Source organism: Diuraphis noxia, unplaced genomic scaffold, assembly GCF_037042655.1.
Source record: "Diuraphis noxia isolate RWA-SAM2 unplaced genomic scaffold, SU_Dnox_SAM2 contig0001, whole genome shotgun sequence".
Classification (NCBI taxonomy): Eukaryota; Metazoa; Arthropoda; class Insecta; order Hemiptera; family Aphididae; genus Diuraphis; species Diuraphis noxia.
Window position 1 is genome coordinate 100953213 of NW_028301711.1, and position 17693 is coordinate 100970905.

At 29.1% G+C, this 17693-nt stretch overlaps 2 protein-coding genes and 1 pseudogene across 2 annotated transcripts in view; 1 reads left to right on the forward strand and 2 right to left on the reverse strand.

The window, feature by feature from the left end:
- The window catches only part of ort (glycine receptor ora transientless), a 110424-nt gene extending 93219 nt beyond the window's left edge, over nucleotides 1-17205 (forward strand). Inside the window, exon 12 of the mRNA XM_015512367.2 lies at nucleotides 16536-17205. Within this exon, the coding sequence (XP_015367853.1) occupies nucleotides 16536-16748 (213 nt within the window). The 3' untranslated portion in view covers nucleotides 16749-17205. The remainder of the gene's footprint in view (nucleotides 1-16535) is intronic.
- LOC149062835 (uncharacterized) lies at nucleotides 65-808 on the reverse strand (annotated as a pseudogene).
- On the reverse strand, nucleotides 9872-12709 carry LOC107172862 (52 kDa repressor of the inhibitor of the protein kinase-like). Its single transcript, XM_089222263.1, has 5 exons — nucleotides 12644-12709; nucleotides 12461-12562; nucleotides 11958-12248; nucleotides 10961-11855; nucleotides 9872-10896 (listed from the first exon to the last, which is right to left on the reverse strand). Exons 1-5 carry the CDS (start codon nucleotides 12707-12709, stop codon nucleotides 9872-9874), a joined length of 2379 nt encoding a protein of 792 aa, XP_089078389.1.
- Nucleotides 17206-17693: the final 488 nt, after the last annotated feature.

Genomic DNA, 17693 nt, shown 5'->3' on the forward strand with positions numbered 1-17693 from the left:
TATTTAATTATTTAATTGTGTATAAGTTATTGAGGTGATAAGTGTGATGGCTAGACAATTGTTATTATTGAACAGGAGAATTAGGAATAGGTAAATCTAGGAGGGAAGATAAAGAAGATTCAATTAGGTTCTGAAGGGATGAGGGAGAAAACGGAGAAAATAACGAAGGGGAGTTAATGAAGGATTCGGAGAGTTTGAGAGATAGTGTATGTACCCAAGAGAAATCATTTTGGGTATTCTCTTGTACAAGAGATTGATTAATATCTGATTTGTTTAAATAACTCCCATTAGGAGAAGAATACGATTGTACAACTGGTAAAGTAATATTTCCTTTAGATTGAGAAGGACAATGTTTATGTTTAATTTTTTTTTAATTGAAGAAATGGTGATTGTCGTTAAGACTGGGGAAATGATCATTATTAAGAGGGTGGTTAATTTCTATAGATTTAGAAGTTGGAGACTGGTTGTTAACAATGCCAGAATATTTGAAAGCAGAAGTATAACAATTATTTTTCTTAAAAGCTAACGCATCCTTATAAGAAATATTTTCAGTTGCCATGATTTTTTTGATACTCTTTTGGGTTGACCATTCTTGGCAACTTCGGTCCGTAGACAGGTGAGGAAGCTTGCAAAAAAGACAAACCGGATCGGTGGCTTGGGCAGAGGGGCATGTTTCGAGCGTGTGCTTGGCTTCACCGCAGTGACTGCACCGAGCGTCACTACGACAGTATTTTTGTGTGTGTCCAAACCGTAGTCAACGGTTACATTGAACGGGAGAACGAATACTAGGCTTAACTTCAAAAAGCATATTGAATAGCGAGATGACAGGTAGAATTTTGGTTGCAACAAATTTCAATTCGACAGTGGGAGTGTGAATAGTATTACCATCTCTTTTTATGGAGATACGCTTAAAGTTTTCTATTGGAACAGGAGAGAGGAGACCCTCAAAAAATTCCGCTTCTCAGATGTTGTTATCAAGCTTGATAACACCATACGAAAAAATAAGTGAGACAGGTATGTTAACCTGGAAACCGTTATCACTCGGGATTTTAGAACTTGGGCATATATTGCCGTTGGTGATCGAATTGAAAGTAATTTAAACTTTTTTTGAGCCAACTGGTTTAATATTGGTAATGCCAGTGAAGTTGGTAGAAAAGAATTTTGCTATTTTAAACGGGTTCAAATTCCCTAAATTTTTGTTTTGATCGATGCATTTGGCGAGTATTACTATAGGACCATTATAGTCCGGCGAAAAATATCGGAGTCGAGTGTTCATGTTATTTTTTTCGATAGCTGGATTTTGGGTTGTTAATGGCATAGTGATATCTGTAGATAACGTGGTGGCTGAGGCAGACTCATTAGAACGGTCGCAGCGTTAATAGCATCATCGACCATAATTGGCTCGTGCGCGTTATCGGTTATGTTATAAATGAAAGCAGTGTTAGATGTATCAAGAACCGGTGGATTATCCATAATTTGTTGTAAACCTAGAGAAACGGGACTGGTTGGAATTGGTTTAGCTTTAGACTTACGTGAGTAAGAGACGAGTGTAAATTCGGAGTTGAGCCCCGAACTTTTATTTTGAGAAGTCGATTTTAGTCTGTTCGTAGACGGATTTTGGCCGGCACGAGAGCCGCCGCCCGAAGACGACGACATAGATATAACGAACTAAAGAAATATACAAAATATATTATACACAGCAGACTATCAGCAATGCACTAAAACTATGTACGACTGTTGACAACGGCGAGAGAACGCAGACTGTGGATTTGTAAGTTAATAAGTTCGAAGTAATTGTCAAAATTAACTTGGAGGGGCTAACTTCACACTAGCCCCCCACTTTTACCAAATTACACCGGAAAGATTGTAAGTTGATTTTTGGTATTTGTAAGTTGCTCGGAGCTAAGTTGTGACTGAAATAAATTTAGTGGATGGACCAAATTCAGTGAAGTTGGCCCCCTACAGTGGTCGATCGATCCCGGATTGGTGCTAATATTTTGCAACAATTTGCAGACTCATTTCTAGAATTTTCAAATCATTTGTTACCTACCTCACAACTACCATTTAAGTTTAAGTCTCAGACTTCGCGTATTCTCCATTTCATACTATACAATTATTTAAAATTGAGTTTAGCGAAAATCCTTTTTTTATATTTTTACAATTTTTTCAATCTTTCATGTTCTAAAAAAATTATTATTATTTTAGATTCTGAGCGAGGAATGTATTGATTTTACTATGATGTGTGTGTGTGTTTTTTTTTTTCATTTTTTTTTTTTTTTGTGTCTGTCATCACTTTTGGGGCAGTAAAAGTGCTTAGATTTTTAACTTCAGTACCTCGTTCGATCAGAAAGTGAATCTAGTTGGTACTTTGGGTAGTCAAAAGTAAAAAATTCTCAATATTTTTCTAATAATTGGGATAAACAAACTAAAAATTAAGGAAAAACGGGAATTTTTACGCACAATCAGTTTTCGACAAAATCGATTTTAATATTTGATATTACATTAAAACAAATGACCATAGCTACATGAAATTTTCACTGATCGGTCATATAAATATATTCTATCCATCATGGAATTTTCAAAAAATTTCGACTTAACTTGAACTATTTATAGGCATGTGCAATTTTCAATTATTATAATTTTTTTTTAAAAATTAATATCAATTTTTTGAGTAGAAAAGCTTGAAAATTTAATACAAACCTCCTAACATATTTTTACAATAGCAGTTGAAAAATAAAAGAAAAACATAGTCACAATTTTTTTTTATAAGCATTCAAAGTTTGAATTTTGACAACATGTGTAAAAATGACGAAAATTTGCAAAAATTATTTTATGCTAGAAGTACAAAAAAATGTTCTTTTTAAATCTAATAAGATTTGAAAATTTTTAATAATCTATAATATATCCTAGACAGATAAACCGTCTCCGCTTAGAATCGTTTTTCGTATATAATGATATAATATCATTGGATTCAAATTTAATTCCACCCATTACAGTAACCTACTTGTAACCTACTGTACAGCAGAGCGACATTCACGACTTAACCGTTTTTTATATATAGATATACCTGAAAATAATGTACATATTTAAAATATACCTACAAATCAATCAGGAAATGTTGGTTTAAAAGATTGGAAAAAAAATGATTTAAAAATATATAAATATAATTGCAAATTGTTCGCTACCCCACGAATTCTATTTAATATCATTTAGTCATACAAATCAATCAGTAAATGTTGGTTTAAAAGATTGAAAAAAAAATGATTTAAAAATATATAAATATAATTGCAAATTGTTCGCTACCCCACGAATTTTATTTAATATCATTTAGTCATCACATAATGTCATGCTAACTGCTATTATAATAGATATTAAAACATGAAAATTTATAAAAATTTAAACCATGGAAGTATATAATACAGGACCGAACATGAAATTGTAATTATAGTACATATTATATAAGTCATAAATATAATATTGGTTAACGGAGTACAAGAGTATTTTATTTTATAGTTCCCTCGTACACCACCCAACCATTAATATTTGTACATCAGTCCCCCACATCTTCCAACTATGTCTATCGATAATACTATATAATAATTATAATATATAGTATATATAATATTATCTAAATATCTAGTCGACGATCTAAATATAGCAAACATTATACTAATAAAAACATGGTGGTATTAAAATAAATGATAAAAATTGGAATAAGCAATATTTTATCTATAGAAATGTTTCGAAATTATTTTATTTTAATGCCTATAATATTATAATATCATTGTCGAATCTGCATTTGCACGAGTAAGTTACAGAGACATTGAATTGTTAGTTGTGTTTAATCACGTATTGTTTTTTATCTATTGTTGTATTTTATTATATTGTTAATTATTTAAAATCATAAATTAAAAAAATAATTATAGAATGGAAACCAAAGTAAGTTTATTTCATTTATGTAAATAATGTAAATGTAATCATGTATTAAGTTATTGAATTAATGAAGTAAAAATCATTAATCAATTTGTTTGGGTATCAATGTATAATCTCAAAAAAGTAAAATTGCTCCGCTTGTAGTAGCTAGTCTATGATCGCGTTGGGATGAAATCTAGGTAATTTGAAATTTTGAGATTTAAAGGTGAGTATAATATATTTTATCAATTTATTTATACAGCATGTGTTCACAAAAATTCAGGCTCTTGGATTTTCTCTTTCGTTATACCATTTAGAAAATATTTTAAAATCTGAGTTGTGCAACATTATTCCACAGATTATATAAACAATTATATGATTATACTTTTACTATAATGTGTTTTATTATCTATCTACACAAGTTTTACGTAATATTTAATATGACAATATTATTTTATATTATTATTATTCTGAATATATTTTTAATGTATGATTATTTTTTTTTTTTTAATTTACGTAATTAATTATAAATAGTTCCTCATATTGATTTTATTGGTTCTGTTTGTTAAACTCTAAAAAAGGAATGCAAATTTTGAACACTAAGTTCTACTTATTAATATCAATTTAATATTGTATATAGGTATTATACTCAGGGTTGGACAGAATAAAAGATAAAATTGTATCTTGTATCATACATTTTATACTAGTATTTATCTTTTTTTCTTAATTTGAATTCGATTTGCAGGACACTCAAAACTTAAAATAAATGTAACAATTGTGGTAATTTTTGTTTTTTGTGTATATTATTAATATACACATAGGTAATATTATTACGAAAAATTGACCAGATGTAATCGATAAAATTAACATTAATGAAAAAAAAAAAAGCGGGTATAAATGGATGTCGCTCTGCTGTACATTAGGGGGTGGGGTGGACCTCTGACTAGGATAGGTTAGATTTGAATGCAATGATAGGTATCATTGTATACGAAAAACGATTCTGAACGGAGATGATTTGTCAGTCTAGGATATATTATATTTAAATATTGTCATATACCTACTCTATTTTGAAACAAATATTTTATTTTTCAATTAGGACGCATTTTGCATAAGGAATGGTTAATCAATTTTTCCAAAAACATTGCATGTAGTTATCATAATTCATAATACCTTATATTATCATAGATATACAGTAAACATATACCTGGTTTGAAGATAAATCGTTATCGTTACGCTATTTCGTAAAAATTTAAAATTCAAACGCAATGTTATAACTTGTAAAATAATTTAAAAAACATAAAATTAAATTAAGGTGTTCATATGTTTGTATACCTATCAGTCATACAGATAAGGACTAAACTGGAATTTTCGTTCTCATGAAATATGAATTCGCTATCTAGCTGATAATAAGAGTGTAACCGTGTAGGACGTGTAGGCCTTTTCACATAAAATTAAAAATAAAAGTACAGATAAGCAATTACAGTGTACTATTCGTTTTGTCTTCTGTATGATTATATCAGTGTATCAATTATAACCAGTAATAATTATAAGGCTGTTTAAGTTATTTTTAGATTCTGAGTGATGAATGTATTGATTTTACAATGATGTGTGTGTTTTAGATTCTGAATGAAGTGATGAATTCATTGATTTTGCAATGATGTGTGTGTTTTTTTTTCATTTTATTTATTTTTTTTTTTTTTTTGTGTCAGTCATCACGTATTGGGGCAGTAAAAGTGGCTTAGATTTTTGTGATTTCTGTGTATAGCATAACTAGTCGAAATAATGCTTCAATTTCAATCTTTTTGGGTGGTTTCCGATGTAAGAGTGAATATCTTTGGTGCATTATACAGGTCAAAAGTAAACATTTTCCAATAGTTAAAAGCGGGTAAGTGGGTATCGCTCTGCTGTACATTGGGGGTGGGGTAGACCTCTGACTAGGGTAGTTTAAATTTGAATACAATGATAGGTATCATTGTATACGAAAAACGATTCTGAACGGAGACGGTTTATCTGTCTAGGATATATTATAGATTATTAAAAATGTTCAAATCTTAATTTCAAAAGAAAATTTTTTATGAATTTCTAGCTTAAAATAATTTGCAAATTTTCGTGATTTTTACGTATGTTGTCAAAATTAAAATGCTTGTAAAAAAAAAAATGTGACTATACATTTCTTTTATTTTTCAACTGCTATTGTAAAATTATTTTAGGAACCTTGTAATAAATTTTCAAATCTTAGATTTAAAAAGAATAACTTTTATGAATTCTATTATATAATTATCTGAGATAATTTGAACATTGCCGTAATTTTTACGTATTTAGTCAAAATTTGAATTTTAAATGCTTATAAAAAAAAAATTGGTGACTATGTATTTTTATAATTTTTTAATCACTATAAGAATAACTTATGAGGAACTTTGTATTGAATTTTCAAGTATTTTGATAGGGCCAAGGGTTACCCATTTACCCGCTTTCTTAAGTTTTTATATAATAATCGTTAACGTCTCAGTGCTAAATTAAAATTATTAACTCGGTAACCTGGTAAATTTTAAGAATTTGTCATTGGTAATTCTTATTAAAATTTCATAGATTAAGGCTATTACTAAACCATTTATTAAAATAATTTTAATTTATAAATATTTATGTATTTTTTATTAATAGCGGAGAGCTGGTAAAAAAGCACTGGTTTGCCCATTTGAGCTACAGTCAAAATTGGAAACGTATGGAGTCTCTATTTTTAATGATGATCTACTACAGTATAACAGTATTATTTGGTCCGAAATAGCCACATATTTTAAGAATGTTGTCAAACCATCCAGTTTATATCTTATGATTACTCAGAATCGCCACAATATGTTAACTAATTTTAAAGCAAAATTTAACATTGATTCTGAGGAAAAAGACAAATGTTTATTTTATCACGATCAGGACAGCATCAATTTTAACATTGACTCAAATGGAATTACTAAAATTGAGTCAGATGATAGCGACAGAGAATTTAAAAATGGTGAGGAAAGTGAATGTGATAGTTATGAACCAAAATACGCACAAAAGATGACAAGTAAAACTGATTTTGATTTAGATATACCATATCACACTTATGGTAAGATGGAATTGTAAGTGTCAGTAATATATGGTAAACACAATAGAGAATATAAAGACTTAAAACCAGGTGCTTGGACTAATATTATTTTTGATGAATTTCAAAAGAAATTCAAACTTCCTTGCTGCTTTGTTTTTAAGAGGTTTAAGGTATTTTCATCTTCTGCAGTTAATTTTTTGAAATTATTCGTGAAATGCAAAGATAAGTCCTGTGTAGCAGACTTTTATGTATTTGCCCAAAAACAACCAATTAAAGGCGAGTCCTTACAATTAAAAATTTTTACTCTTGATACAAGAAATACACCTCACAGTGGTTCATTTATGCATCAATTAAATGGGGACAAAAGAGATCAAATAGGAAAAGAACTACAAAATCAATATTGCTACTTATGGCAAAGAGAAGAAGCAGATAAAAAAATGGAGTTTGGCGATAAAATGCCTCCGAATATTTATAAAACAAAGCTAAGCAAACATACAGGGATTATAAACTTGGTATTAGCATCAAGCATCCAATCATTTCACTTGTCGAACTCAAACACCACACTACACCATTTGCTGGTTCTATACATTTAATTAGCGTTGACCCTTTTATAGTGCATTACTGGACTCCGACACAGATGGTAGTATATAAAGATGCATGTAATAGACATAATAAAAATTCCCAATTGTGTATAGACACCACTGGAAGTGTAGTAAAAAAATTTTCAGAACAAGCCAAGCATTGAAGTCAGCACATATTTTTTTATATGTTGCAGTGTTTCGTAATGTAACGCTACAACTCCCCGTAAGCCAAATGCTATCTGAATCACAAGATACACCAACAATTACTTTTTGGCTTAGTCAATGGCTTCGATCTAGAGCCCCATCTCCTACCGAAATTGTATGTGATTATTCAAACGCACTTATCGGAGCAATTACCAGATCTTTTTGTGGTGGTATGTCAAAAAAACAATACTGTGAAACCAGTTTAAAAATATTAAAGAATAAAGATGCTAATTTACCTGAAGTCTATTTACGACTAGACATCGCACATTTTACAAAAATGGTATGTCGATGGAAATGTCTGCGAATAGATCCAATAAAATAATTTTTCGTCCGTGCCATAATATTATTAGTGCAGTGCAAGACAATAGATGAATTTTAAGATATATTTATAAAAATTACTGTAATTGCCTGTTCAGAAACTGATGGAATTCAAAAAGGTTCAAATATTGACTCTCCAGCTGAAATTTTTCGGAACGTGTTAGTATGTACAATAGAAGATAGAACCAATGTGTATGAGCATATTATCATGAACAAAAACGATGAAACAGATAAATCAGACGGGTTGGATAATTTTGAAAATGAGTATGTACGGAAAGACGAGAATACAAAAGAGATGGACGTCTTCTTACAACAGTTGGATAATAAAATAAATCAATTTTGTGAACTGCAAGGGACACGGATAAATGCGTTTTATGTACCTAAACTTAAGGATCAGCTAAACAGGATCGTAAAAGATTTCCTTATCTGGAGTAACGTTATGAGTAAATATCATAGCACATATTTTGTTACAGCAACTTCAGCCTCTGTAACTATTAAATCTTAGTTAAGTCCATGATAATACTAGAGAAAAAAATGTATGCATTAGGATGAGTAAGAAAATGCAAAAATAAACGCAGATGATATTAATATTTGCTTTTTATTTTTGACATGTAGACAGGGTGTCCCGTGAGTATTTACCCATTGTGATATCTCCCGAAATAATGGTGATATCGAAATTCTGGTTTTGTTATAAGACTCACAGGGATAAGAACTATAATTATTTCATATTTTAATGTTTTGGTAAAAGAGTTAAAAATATATTTTTTTATTTAATTATTTCTAAAAAAAGAGATAGCCATTTTGTAGAACTTATTTTTCTGAAAATATTGACGTTTTAAAATGTTATTTTCATTAATTTCCTGATTTTTAATATTTTTTTTTAGTTTCGAGAAAAATTGCGAATTATTTAACACCGTAATGTTATCAAACATGTTACCCACCGCGCTGCGCGCCCGCGCGCATTCGGCCATTCGGTTATACGGCCGGCCGAACACTTTCCGTGTTCCTAATAGGTAGTTATACATTAATTATAATTTATAATCATATTTTATTTCTTCAAAACTAGAAAAAATATTAAAAATCGGGAAATTAATGAAAATAAAATTTTGAAACGTCAATATTTTTAGGAAAATAAACTCTACAAAATGGCTATCTTTGATTTTTTTGGAAATAATTAAATAGAAAAATATATTTTTTTAACTTTTTTAACCAAAACATTAAAATAAATTAAAATATGAAATAATGAAATAATGAAATCTCATCCCTGTGAGTCTTATTACAAAACCAGAATTTCGATATCACCATTATTTCGGAAGATATCGCAATGGGTAAATACTCACGTACACTCTGTATGTCTTATTTATGGCTGTGGCTATTCTAATTTTGTGTGACACGAATAGCGTTAACATTGGTAACAATGGCTACAATAAGTAGTCACAAGACATATACGTGTACCAATGTATCTAACTCGTAGCTATGATTAATATAACTACGTTACCATACAGTGGCGTACCCAGGATTTTCAAATGGGGGGGGCTAAACAAAGTAAATTCAAATTTGACATCATCTTAACAATTTTCAATAAAGTCTTATAACAGTTAATTGTAATATTTCATTATAATATAATTCTTATAACACATACATAATATATTAGTGATATATTTAATTTGTAGGAACTAGGAAGTAGGGACTGATTTATTATACAAAATATGTTATACGATAAATTATTTTATTTTATATAGGTAACTTCAAAATACATATTTTATTTTTTACATTATTTGCTCCAGTCTTCTAATTGCATCCTTCTGGGTGCCTTTTTGGAAAATAATTTAATTATTTCATCCTCACAGAGTAGTTCTTTTTTGTTAATATTTGTTAATGCCAATCCATTGAGTCGTTCTTCCGACATGGTTGAACGTAGATATGTTTTTAATCGTTTTAGAGTTGAAAATGTACGTTCAGGCGTCGCCGAGGTGACTGGCAATGTCGCAAACAATTGTAAAAGTATTTTTATATTTGGTACGACAGTTGTGCAATGGGGTAATGTATCAATAGCTGAATCTGTTTTAATTTGCTTATTTTTCCATTGGTGTCTCCAAATGCGCAACTCTGCTTTAAGAATAGAATTATCATCAGTTGAAAGATCTTGAGCATAGATAGAAGCCGCTTTCAAAATAGTTTCATCATCGTACATACTAAAATTTGATGGAATAAGTCCCTGTAAAGGTATTATATCACTAAGTCGTTGATTAAATCGTGCATCCAATTCTTGAAGGATGAAATCAAGAAAAGGAAGAAACACTGATACTTTGAAGTATGTCTCTGGATCTTTTGAATTTATATTTATTCTTTGTGTTTGCCTACCACATATCCGAGGCATGCATATTTCTACATTTGCTAAATTTGCAATATCAGAAACATCCTTAAAAATTTGTTTAAAGTGTCCATCTGCACCTTCTCGAAGCTCTTCTAGTGCACTGCGAATAACCATTACGTCGGATAATGCTTTAGAAATATCTTGTTGTTTGCTCTGAAGAGAAATACTGAGTTGCAAAGTGTAGGCAAAACAAGTTACTGTAACTTCAAGTGCAACGAGAAAATCAATTTTCGTCACTGAATTTAAATATAATGCTGCTTTGCATGAGCTTTCAGGATTAGGATCATGTGAAATATCTTCAAGAACATGCACTACATAAACATACAATTGTTTAAATGTAATCAATGCTTCATGACGCTCAATCCAACGTGTCTCGCACAGTGTTTTCAATTTTTCTTTTTTTTTGTGAATTATTGCTATCGCTTAAAATAACTGATTTCAATTTATCAGATCTCTTAGCTGAAGCAGAAAAAAAAGCAGCAATACTTGATACAATTCCCATCATATTTTTGATCGAGGAAACATTACAGGCCTTGGATAAGCAAAGGTTCAAAGAGTGGCTAAAACAATGCGTATAGAATGCTAGTGGTTGCTCATTTAAAATCAGACTTTGGACACCATTACGTTTACCAGACATGTTTGCTCCTCCATCATAACCTTGTCCTCTAAGATTATCTATGCTAAGACCAACTTCTTTAAGTTTTATTAATATTGCATCTTTTATTGCTAAACCAGTAGTTGAAGTCATTTTTACAAATCCCAGAAAATCTTCTCTAAGTATCCAAGATGACGTATCTACATATCGTATACATACTGTCATCTGTTCAGTAGTGCTAATGTCAGTAGTTTCATCACATAGTAATGAAAAAAATCGAAATTGTTTGACTCGTTCAACTATTTTCCCTACAATTACATCACCAATCACATCAATTATCTCATTCTGGACTTTGGGACTGATCATTGTGCAGTTTTTAGGGGAAGTTTCAAAGTGTCTTTGAAGTTCTGTATCACCACTGTCTACCCGAAAAGCCAGAAGTGCACGAAGAACACCTTGTTCACCAACTATACAAGAACTTCTCACACTTTCTAATGATAAAGAACCAGTTTCTCGATGACCACGCAATGGTAAATTATTTCTAGCACAGAATAATATTGTCTTAACAATTGGTATCAGCCTTTTTTTGTTGCTCTCAATCGTTTGTTGTAGATGTTTATCAAAGAGTACATCAACTGTTTTTTCAAACCCACTTTCAAAATTGATTAGGAAGTCGTTTGCTCTTTGAACAGAAAGAAGATGATATTCTGTTTTTAAATGTTTGTTGAAGTCATTCTTAGCATCTTTAAACTTTAACATAGGTGCAGTTACTAATTTTCCCAAATTCTAAAATTATGTATTAAGTTTTAATTAATATGTTGTATTTTAAAAAGTAAACTAAAAATCATTAGGTACCTATATAGGTTTAATACATAAGCATAAATTTACCTGTCTGCCTATTCCACCACCAGAAAAAGCAAACAAAACGCAAAATTTACAATAGGCTCCTTTATGCATATCACTATAAGCAAGCCAAGAATATTGTGTCAAATACTTATGCTGAAATTTTCTTTTTTGTTTGCCTTCTATGTTCTCTGGAAAATTAAAATCTAATGGAGGTATCCAAATGTGTTTTAAGCAATCAACAATTTCAGACTTTTTCAGCGTTCGGTTCATTATGAAGCAAGCAATATCATTCTTGTAAATTTTATTTTCAGTCATAGCAGGCATTGATAAGAACTAAGAATACAAATATACAATGTCTATGATTTAAAACTTACAAAGACAGCAAAGCAAATAATAGTTAATTTTAATTTTATCAATAGTTATATCTAATAAAAATTTGCACCTAATGAATTGTACTTAGTAATGCAACGATAAGCATTATATAACTATTATAAATTACAATGCTCTATTATTCTATAATTATTAGATAATTTAAAATGACTTACTGAACTTTTCAGGGTCTCATTTTTTAATAAATTAGGATTGTCAACTTCTATACTATCGGGCAAAAGGCTGTTCTTTTTTATTTCAATATTACTACAACCATCCTAAAAAAAATATAATTATACTAATCTATATTTTGCTACCTACCACATACAAATTTATTTTTTATTATAATATTTACTTACGACAGACTCAACTTTGCTTTTCTTAAAATTGAATACAGAAAACACGTTAGGTCTTTTCTCAGACATTATTCACAAAAAAACTGTACAGAAAATATAAAAAGTAGTAGCTAGTATTTAGTAAAGGCTAAGGAGTAAGGATTGACGATTGTGATACTCAACACTATCAGCGATAGTGTTGTTGGTCGCGCATCACGTGCGTCATGCCGTACACCGTACACCACAGATAACAGTCGTTGTCGTATCTTAATGTTTGTTACTATGTTCATACCGATCAAATAATAGTATATCGGTACCATATACGGAACGTTTATTCTTTGGCTAATATTATGTCGTTGTTACTTAAGATAATACCACAGATTATATATATTATTTTTAATCTGTGATAATATGTTGTGTACTCAACATTGTTTTTAGGAATATCATGGTTTGTACTTTGTATTTTATAATATAAAATTTATTTCATAACACGGTCAATGGGGAGGGCTGAAGCCCTCTAAGCCACCCCCTGGGTACGCCACTGTTACCATACCAACCTCTTTTTTTTTTTAAATTTAAATCTGAAAATATTTAAAGTTTAAATATTATATTTTCGTAGATACTGCCTTTTGGGCGTAATAGTTTTTGTTGGCGAGCATGATTCAAACGATTCTATTGGTCATTATGTAACTCATACAAAAAGATCTAGAAGTTATTGGGAAATACATAATTACCTTTCCAAAGAAGTTCTGAAATATCGTTCCACAAAAAAAATTCATAAAGCCACACCAAATAATTTTTGGTTTAAATGAAAATTAAAAAATATATAATTTTGTTTTGCATTTTATTATTTCTCAATTATTTAACAACAGAAAAAATATAATTTTCTTTGTTTATTTTTTTTATATATACAAAAATAAAAATTCTCTAATTTATTGTTTGTACCGAATATTACTATTTGTATTATAAAATTAGCTCAATAGATAACAAGTTTGATTTTATACTATATTTTATGTTTATGTTTTGTCAGAAACATTTTATACCCAAATATTAAAAACAGTTTTTATTCATTTCAGATTCAATTTTAATATACCCTACACACTTATTCGATACCTACTGAACAGTAGATCAGTATCCACTTTTCTATATGTAATGTTTCGTTATAAAAAAAACACATATTTTCGGTTTTAAGTAAATATTCAAAAAATTATAGCTATATTAAAAAAGGTAAAAATACAAATTTTTATGAATTACAATTTACCATTTAATTATTAAAAGATTTACTTTATTTATGTACCTAAATTAAAATTAAATGAGTTAAAGTATTTTTATATTTATATATTATATTGTCAGTGGTTCTCTTATAAGTTAATTTCAATCAAAACTTAACACCCTGGCAATAATAAATTCTATAAACAAACTTACAATTACTTACAAATTAAGCTAAACAACTTACAATCTGTCCGGTGAAATTTGGTAAAAGTGGGGGACTAGTGCGAAGATAGCCCCCCCCCCCCCCTAAGTTTATTTCGGTCACAACTTTGCTCCGAGCAACTTACAAATTCCAAAAATCAACTTACAATTACTTACAAATTAAGCTAAACAACTTACAATCTGTCCGGTGTAATTTGGTAAAAGTGGGGGGCTGGTGTGAAGTTAGCCCCTCCAAGTTAATTTTGGCAATTAGTTCGAACTTATTAACTTACAAATTTTAAAAATCAACTTACAATTACTTACAAATTGAGATTTTCAACTTACAATTTACCCGGTTTAATTTGGACATAATAGGGGGGCCAACTTCACACACGTCAATTTTATGGTTTAAAAATTATACATAGCAATTTTATTTTAGTGAAGATTTAACAATACTATGTTATAAATATTTACATTCGTCGACTATTTAAATAGAATCTGATTCCTCAAGCAAATTACTCATCAAGCAAATTACTCATCTGACCAAGACCAATGATATTATCTACCTCAACTAAAAATTGAAAATAAATAAAGAAAAATAAAAAGTAGAATAATACATTTTTTTTATGATACTTGAACCCTGTGATTCAATTCCATGTTTCATCGAAAAAAAAACTTGTCAAATCGGAACAAATTTTATTATTTTTAATTTAGCCACTTTACAAAAAAACTAATAACGGTTCAAATTATGCAAGTTTAATCCTATTTTTTTCTTTCCACAATTCCACATGCTCAAATAGATTCGGCAGTTGACATAATGAATATTGAATAATAGTTGTTTAATTTTAATTATTCACAATATACATTTCACAGAAAATAACTTCACTGTTAACGTATGCATCAAGACAAAACATGAAGTGTAAAATAAACAATTGATCGCCGATCGCATACTGAACTTATAAACACGCATCATATATCACTTTTACTTATTCTATTTTTAGAATCATTGAATAAACCATTAGGTAATCTTTTACACGACTATATAGATTCTATGTAGTCGTGTAAAAACTGTAAACACAACTTATACAACAGTTGTTTTAATTTTAAATCGCATTACTAATTACACATTATATAAATCGACAATTTACATTCAATATTAAATAGTTACTCATTACTATTATAATGTTAAAATATTCCCAAGTATTATTCTATATTATTCGTATACGAAAAATTACATAGATAACTCACCGCCACCCACCTCTAATTAAAGGTGTAGTAGGCGCTTTATTTATTCGTATGGCTTAACAAATCAACGTTACAGCAAATATACTTATTTTTATTGATGAGAAAAAACAAAAAATTAAACGATAAAATAAAATACAAAATTTAAAACAGAAATTAAGTCAAATTGAGATTGAAAGTTTATAAGTAGGGTTCGGAAGTTATAGGAGTAAAAAAGGCAAAATATGCAAGAAAAAATTATAAAATATGCATGAAAAAATGTGAAATATTCAAAAAAATGTACATATTTATTTAATTCAAAGTGTGTTACTTATTTATTAATATACCTACACGAAAAAAATTCTTAAGACATATATTTAAAAAAATTGTATTATTTAAAACTCTTATAAAAGTTAAATATAAAAAATAAATAAAAATATGGCGCGTTACCGATTGGCGTTTAAGATTTTATTGAACTGAAAGAATAGTTAAATAAAATAAATTTTCATGATTTGTGAAATACGAAATTAATATACGTTGAATAATACCTGTTAAGTTGTTTTTCGCTTTACTAGCGTTGTGTTATGTAACATTATTTAAAATAAATTGGTTAAGAATGAAAAAAAAAATGTTTGTTGAAAATATTAAATATGTATGCATATAAATATGCGAAAATCAATGAAAATCGATGAAATATGGACTTTTTCTCTAAAATTATCGAAATAGGTATGCAAAATATGCATTTTTAATTTTCAATTTTTAAACTCAACATTGTATAGCTCGGAATTCTATCTTGGTCTGTTATAATTCGACAGCATACAGAACAATATGCAACTCCTATAATTTCCGAACCCTAGTTATAAGGATATATAACATATAATATAATGAAGTGTGAACATTGGCGCTGATGTCCAGCATTTAAAATCAACTTCAGCTGGCGCTACACTTCTACTATAGGATAGCCACCACTGAGGGTTACAACGGTTGGTATGTTATTCATATTTTTGTATTTATTAAAATGTTGTTATAAAAGAAGAAATAAATGACAAATTCTTTAAAAGTCCCTGTTAAATACGTCCATTTAATACCTTCCTTAGGTGATATATTTCTTCATCTCATCTGCAATAACATAATATAATAACATATGTATTACTGTATTAGGTATAATATCTGTTGAAATATTATATTGACGTGTTTTTATACATAGTCAAAAGTTATAACAGAAATTGATCTTTTTTAATTAAAAATATTTCATGTATAATATAACGTAATCTGATTTCAGAGCAATTTGAAGTTAAACGACGGCCACTCGATCCCGCCTCCCCCGCGTCCACCACCTCAAGCAACTGCAGCTGCATTGGCCGCTACGACGGCCCTTGCACAGAGAAATCGCACTCGGGCCATAAACATCGATCGGTTCTCTAGAGTCTTCTTTCCATTGCTGTTCGCGGTGCTCAACATGACGTACTGGTTCATATTCGCTCGGTTTTTATAATGTTATCTCGCAGAATATTACATTGTTGTACTACACACCCGCTAACAATACCTATCATCAAATTTTAATACGACTTAAATCTACTTTAATTTACTATCGCGACGCTGGTATTTAGGTACCTATATATACATAACTATTAGAGATATCTGATATACAGGTATAATACATATAGTATACCATAAAACTTAATAATAATAATATTGTATAATGGGAGATGGTATTAATATACCATAATGGCATAATTGCCAATTTTAGCTTACTTGTAATTTGCATCACCAATAGGTACATTTAAGTGCATTGTACCTATAATCTGCGTTAAAATTAAAATAATAAGTAGCACCACATCTAAATATTAAGTTTGGTAACCTGTACTACCATATATAATGAAATGACTTAAAATTGTGTTATATGTGCCACACTTTCAATTTAAATTGTTGGAATATATGTGTTAAATTTATCGAGATCACATCAGTTATTTCACATAAAACATGAAGAATAAATGGCATGGAATATTAAAGACATGAACAATTAGACAATTAATTATAATATTCCTTACTTTTACAAATTGTATTATTAACTAATGTATACCTCCAACTATAGGTAAATAATACAATAGATTAATTTTTTTTTATGAACATTTTAATAATTTTTTAGAAACTAACATGATTGACGAATGATTTAAAAATCTAATATATTAATAAGTTAAAAATTTCTATTCATTATTTTAAAATTAGGTATAATTTTTCAGAGGTGAAATATAGCTTAAATTACATTTTTATAGATACAAGATTGCAAAGATTACATAATTTCCTTTTATATTAGGTTTAATGTGATGCATATTAAAAAAGTTAATTTTTAGATGTGGTATAAATCTGATTTTTTTTTTATATTATTATTATTTTTTTTTTTTACCAAATTACATAGGCACGCCCAAAATAATAAATA

What these genes read in the sequence shown, in the direction of transcription:
- LOC107172862 (XM_089222263.1), bottom strand. Translation starts at nt 12,709, where the DNA reads ATGTCTGAGAAAAGACCTAACGTGTTTTCTGTATTCAATTTTAAGAAA. An exon ending in GTGGTGGAATAGGCAGACAG is followed by an intron (nt 11,856 to 11,957) that starts GTAAATTTATGC and finishes ACATAATTTTAG; the next exon opens with AATTTGGGAAAATTAGTAAC. An exon ending in TATGATGGGAATTGTATCAA is followed by an intron (nt 10,897 to 10,960) that starts GTATTGCTGCTT and finishes AGTTATTTTAAG; the next exon opens with CGATAGCAATAATTCACAAA.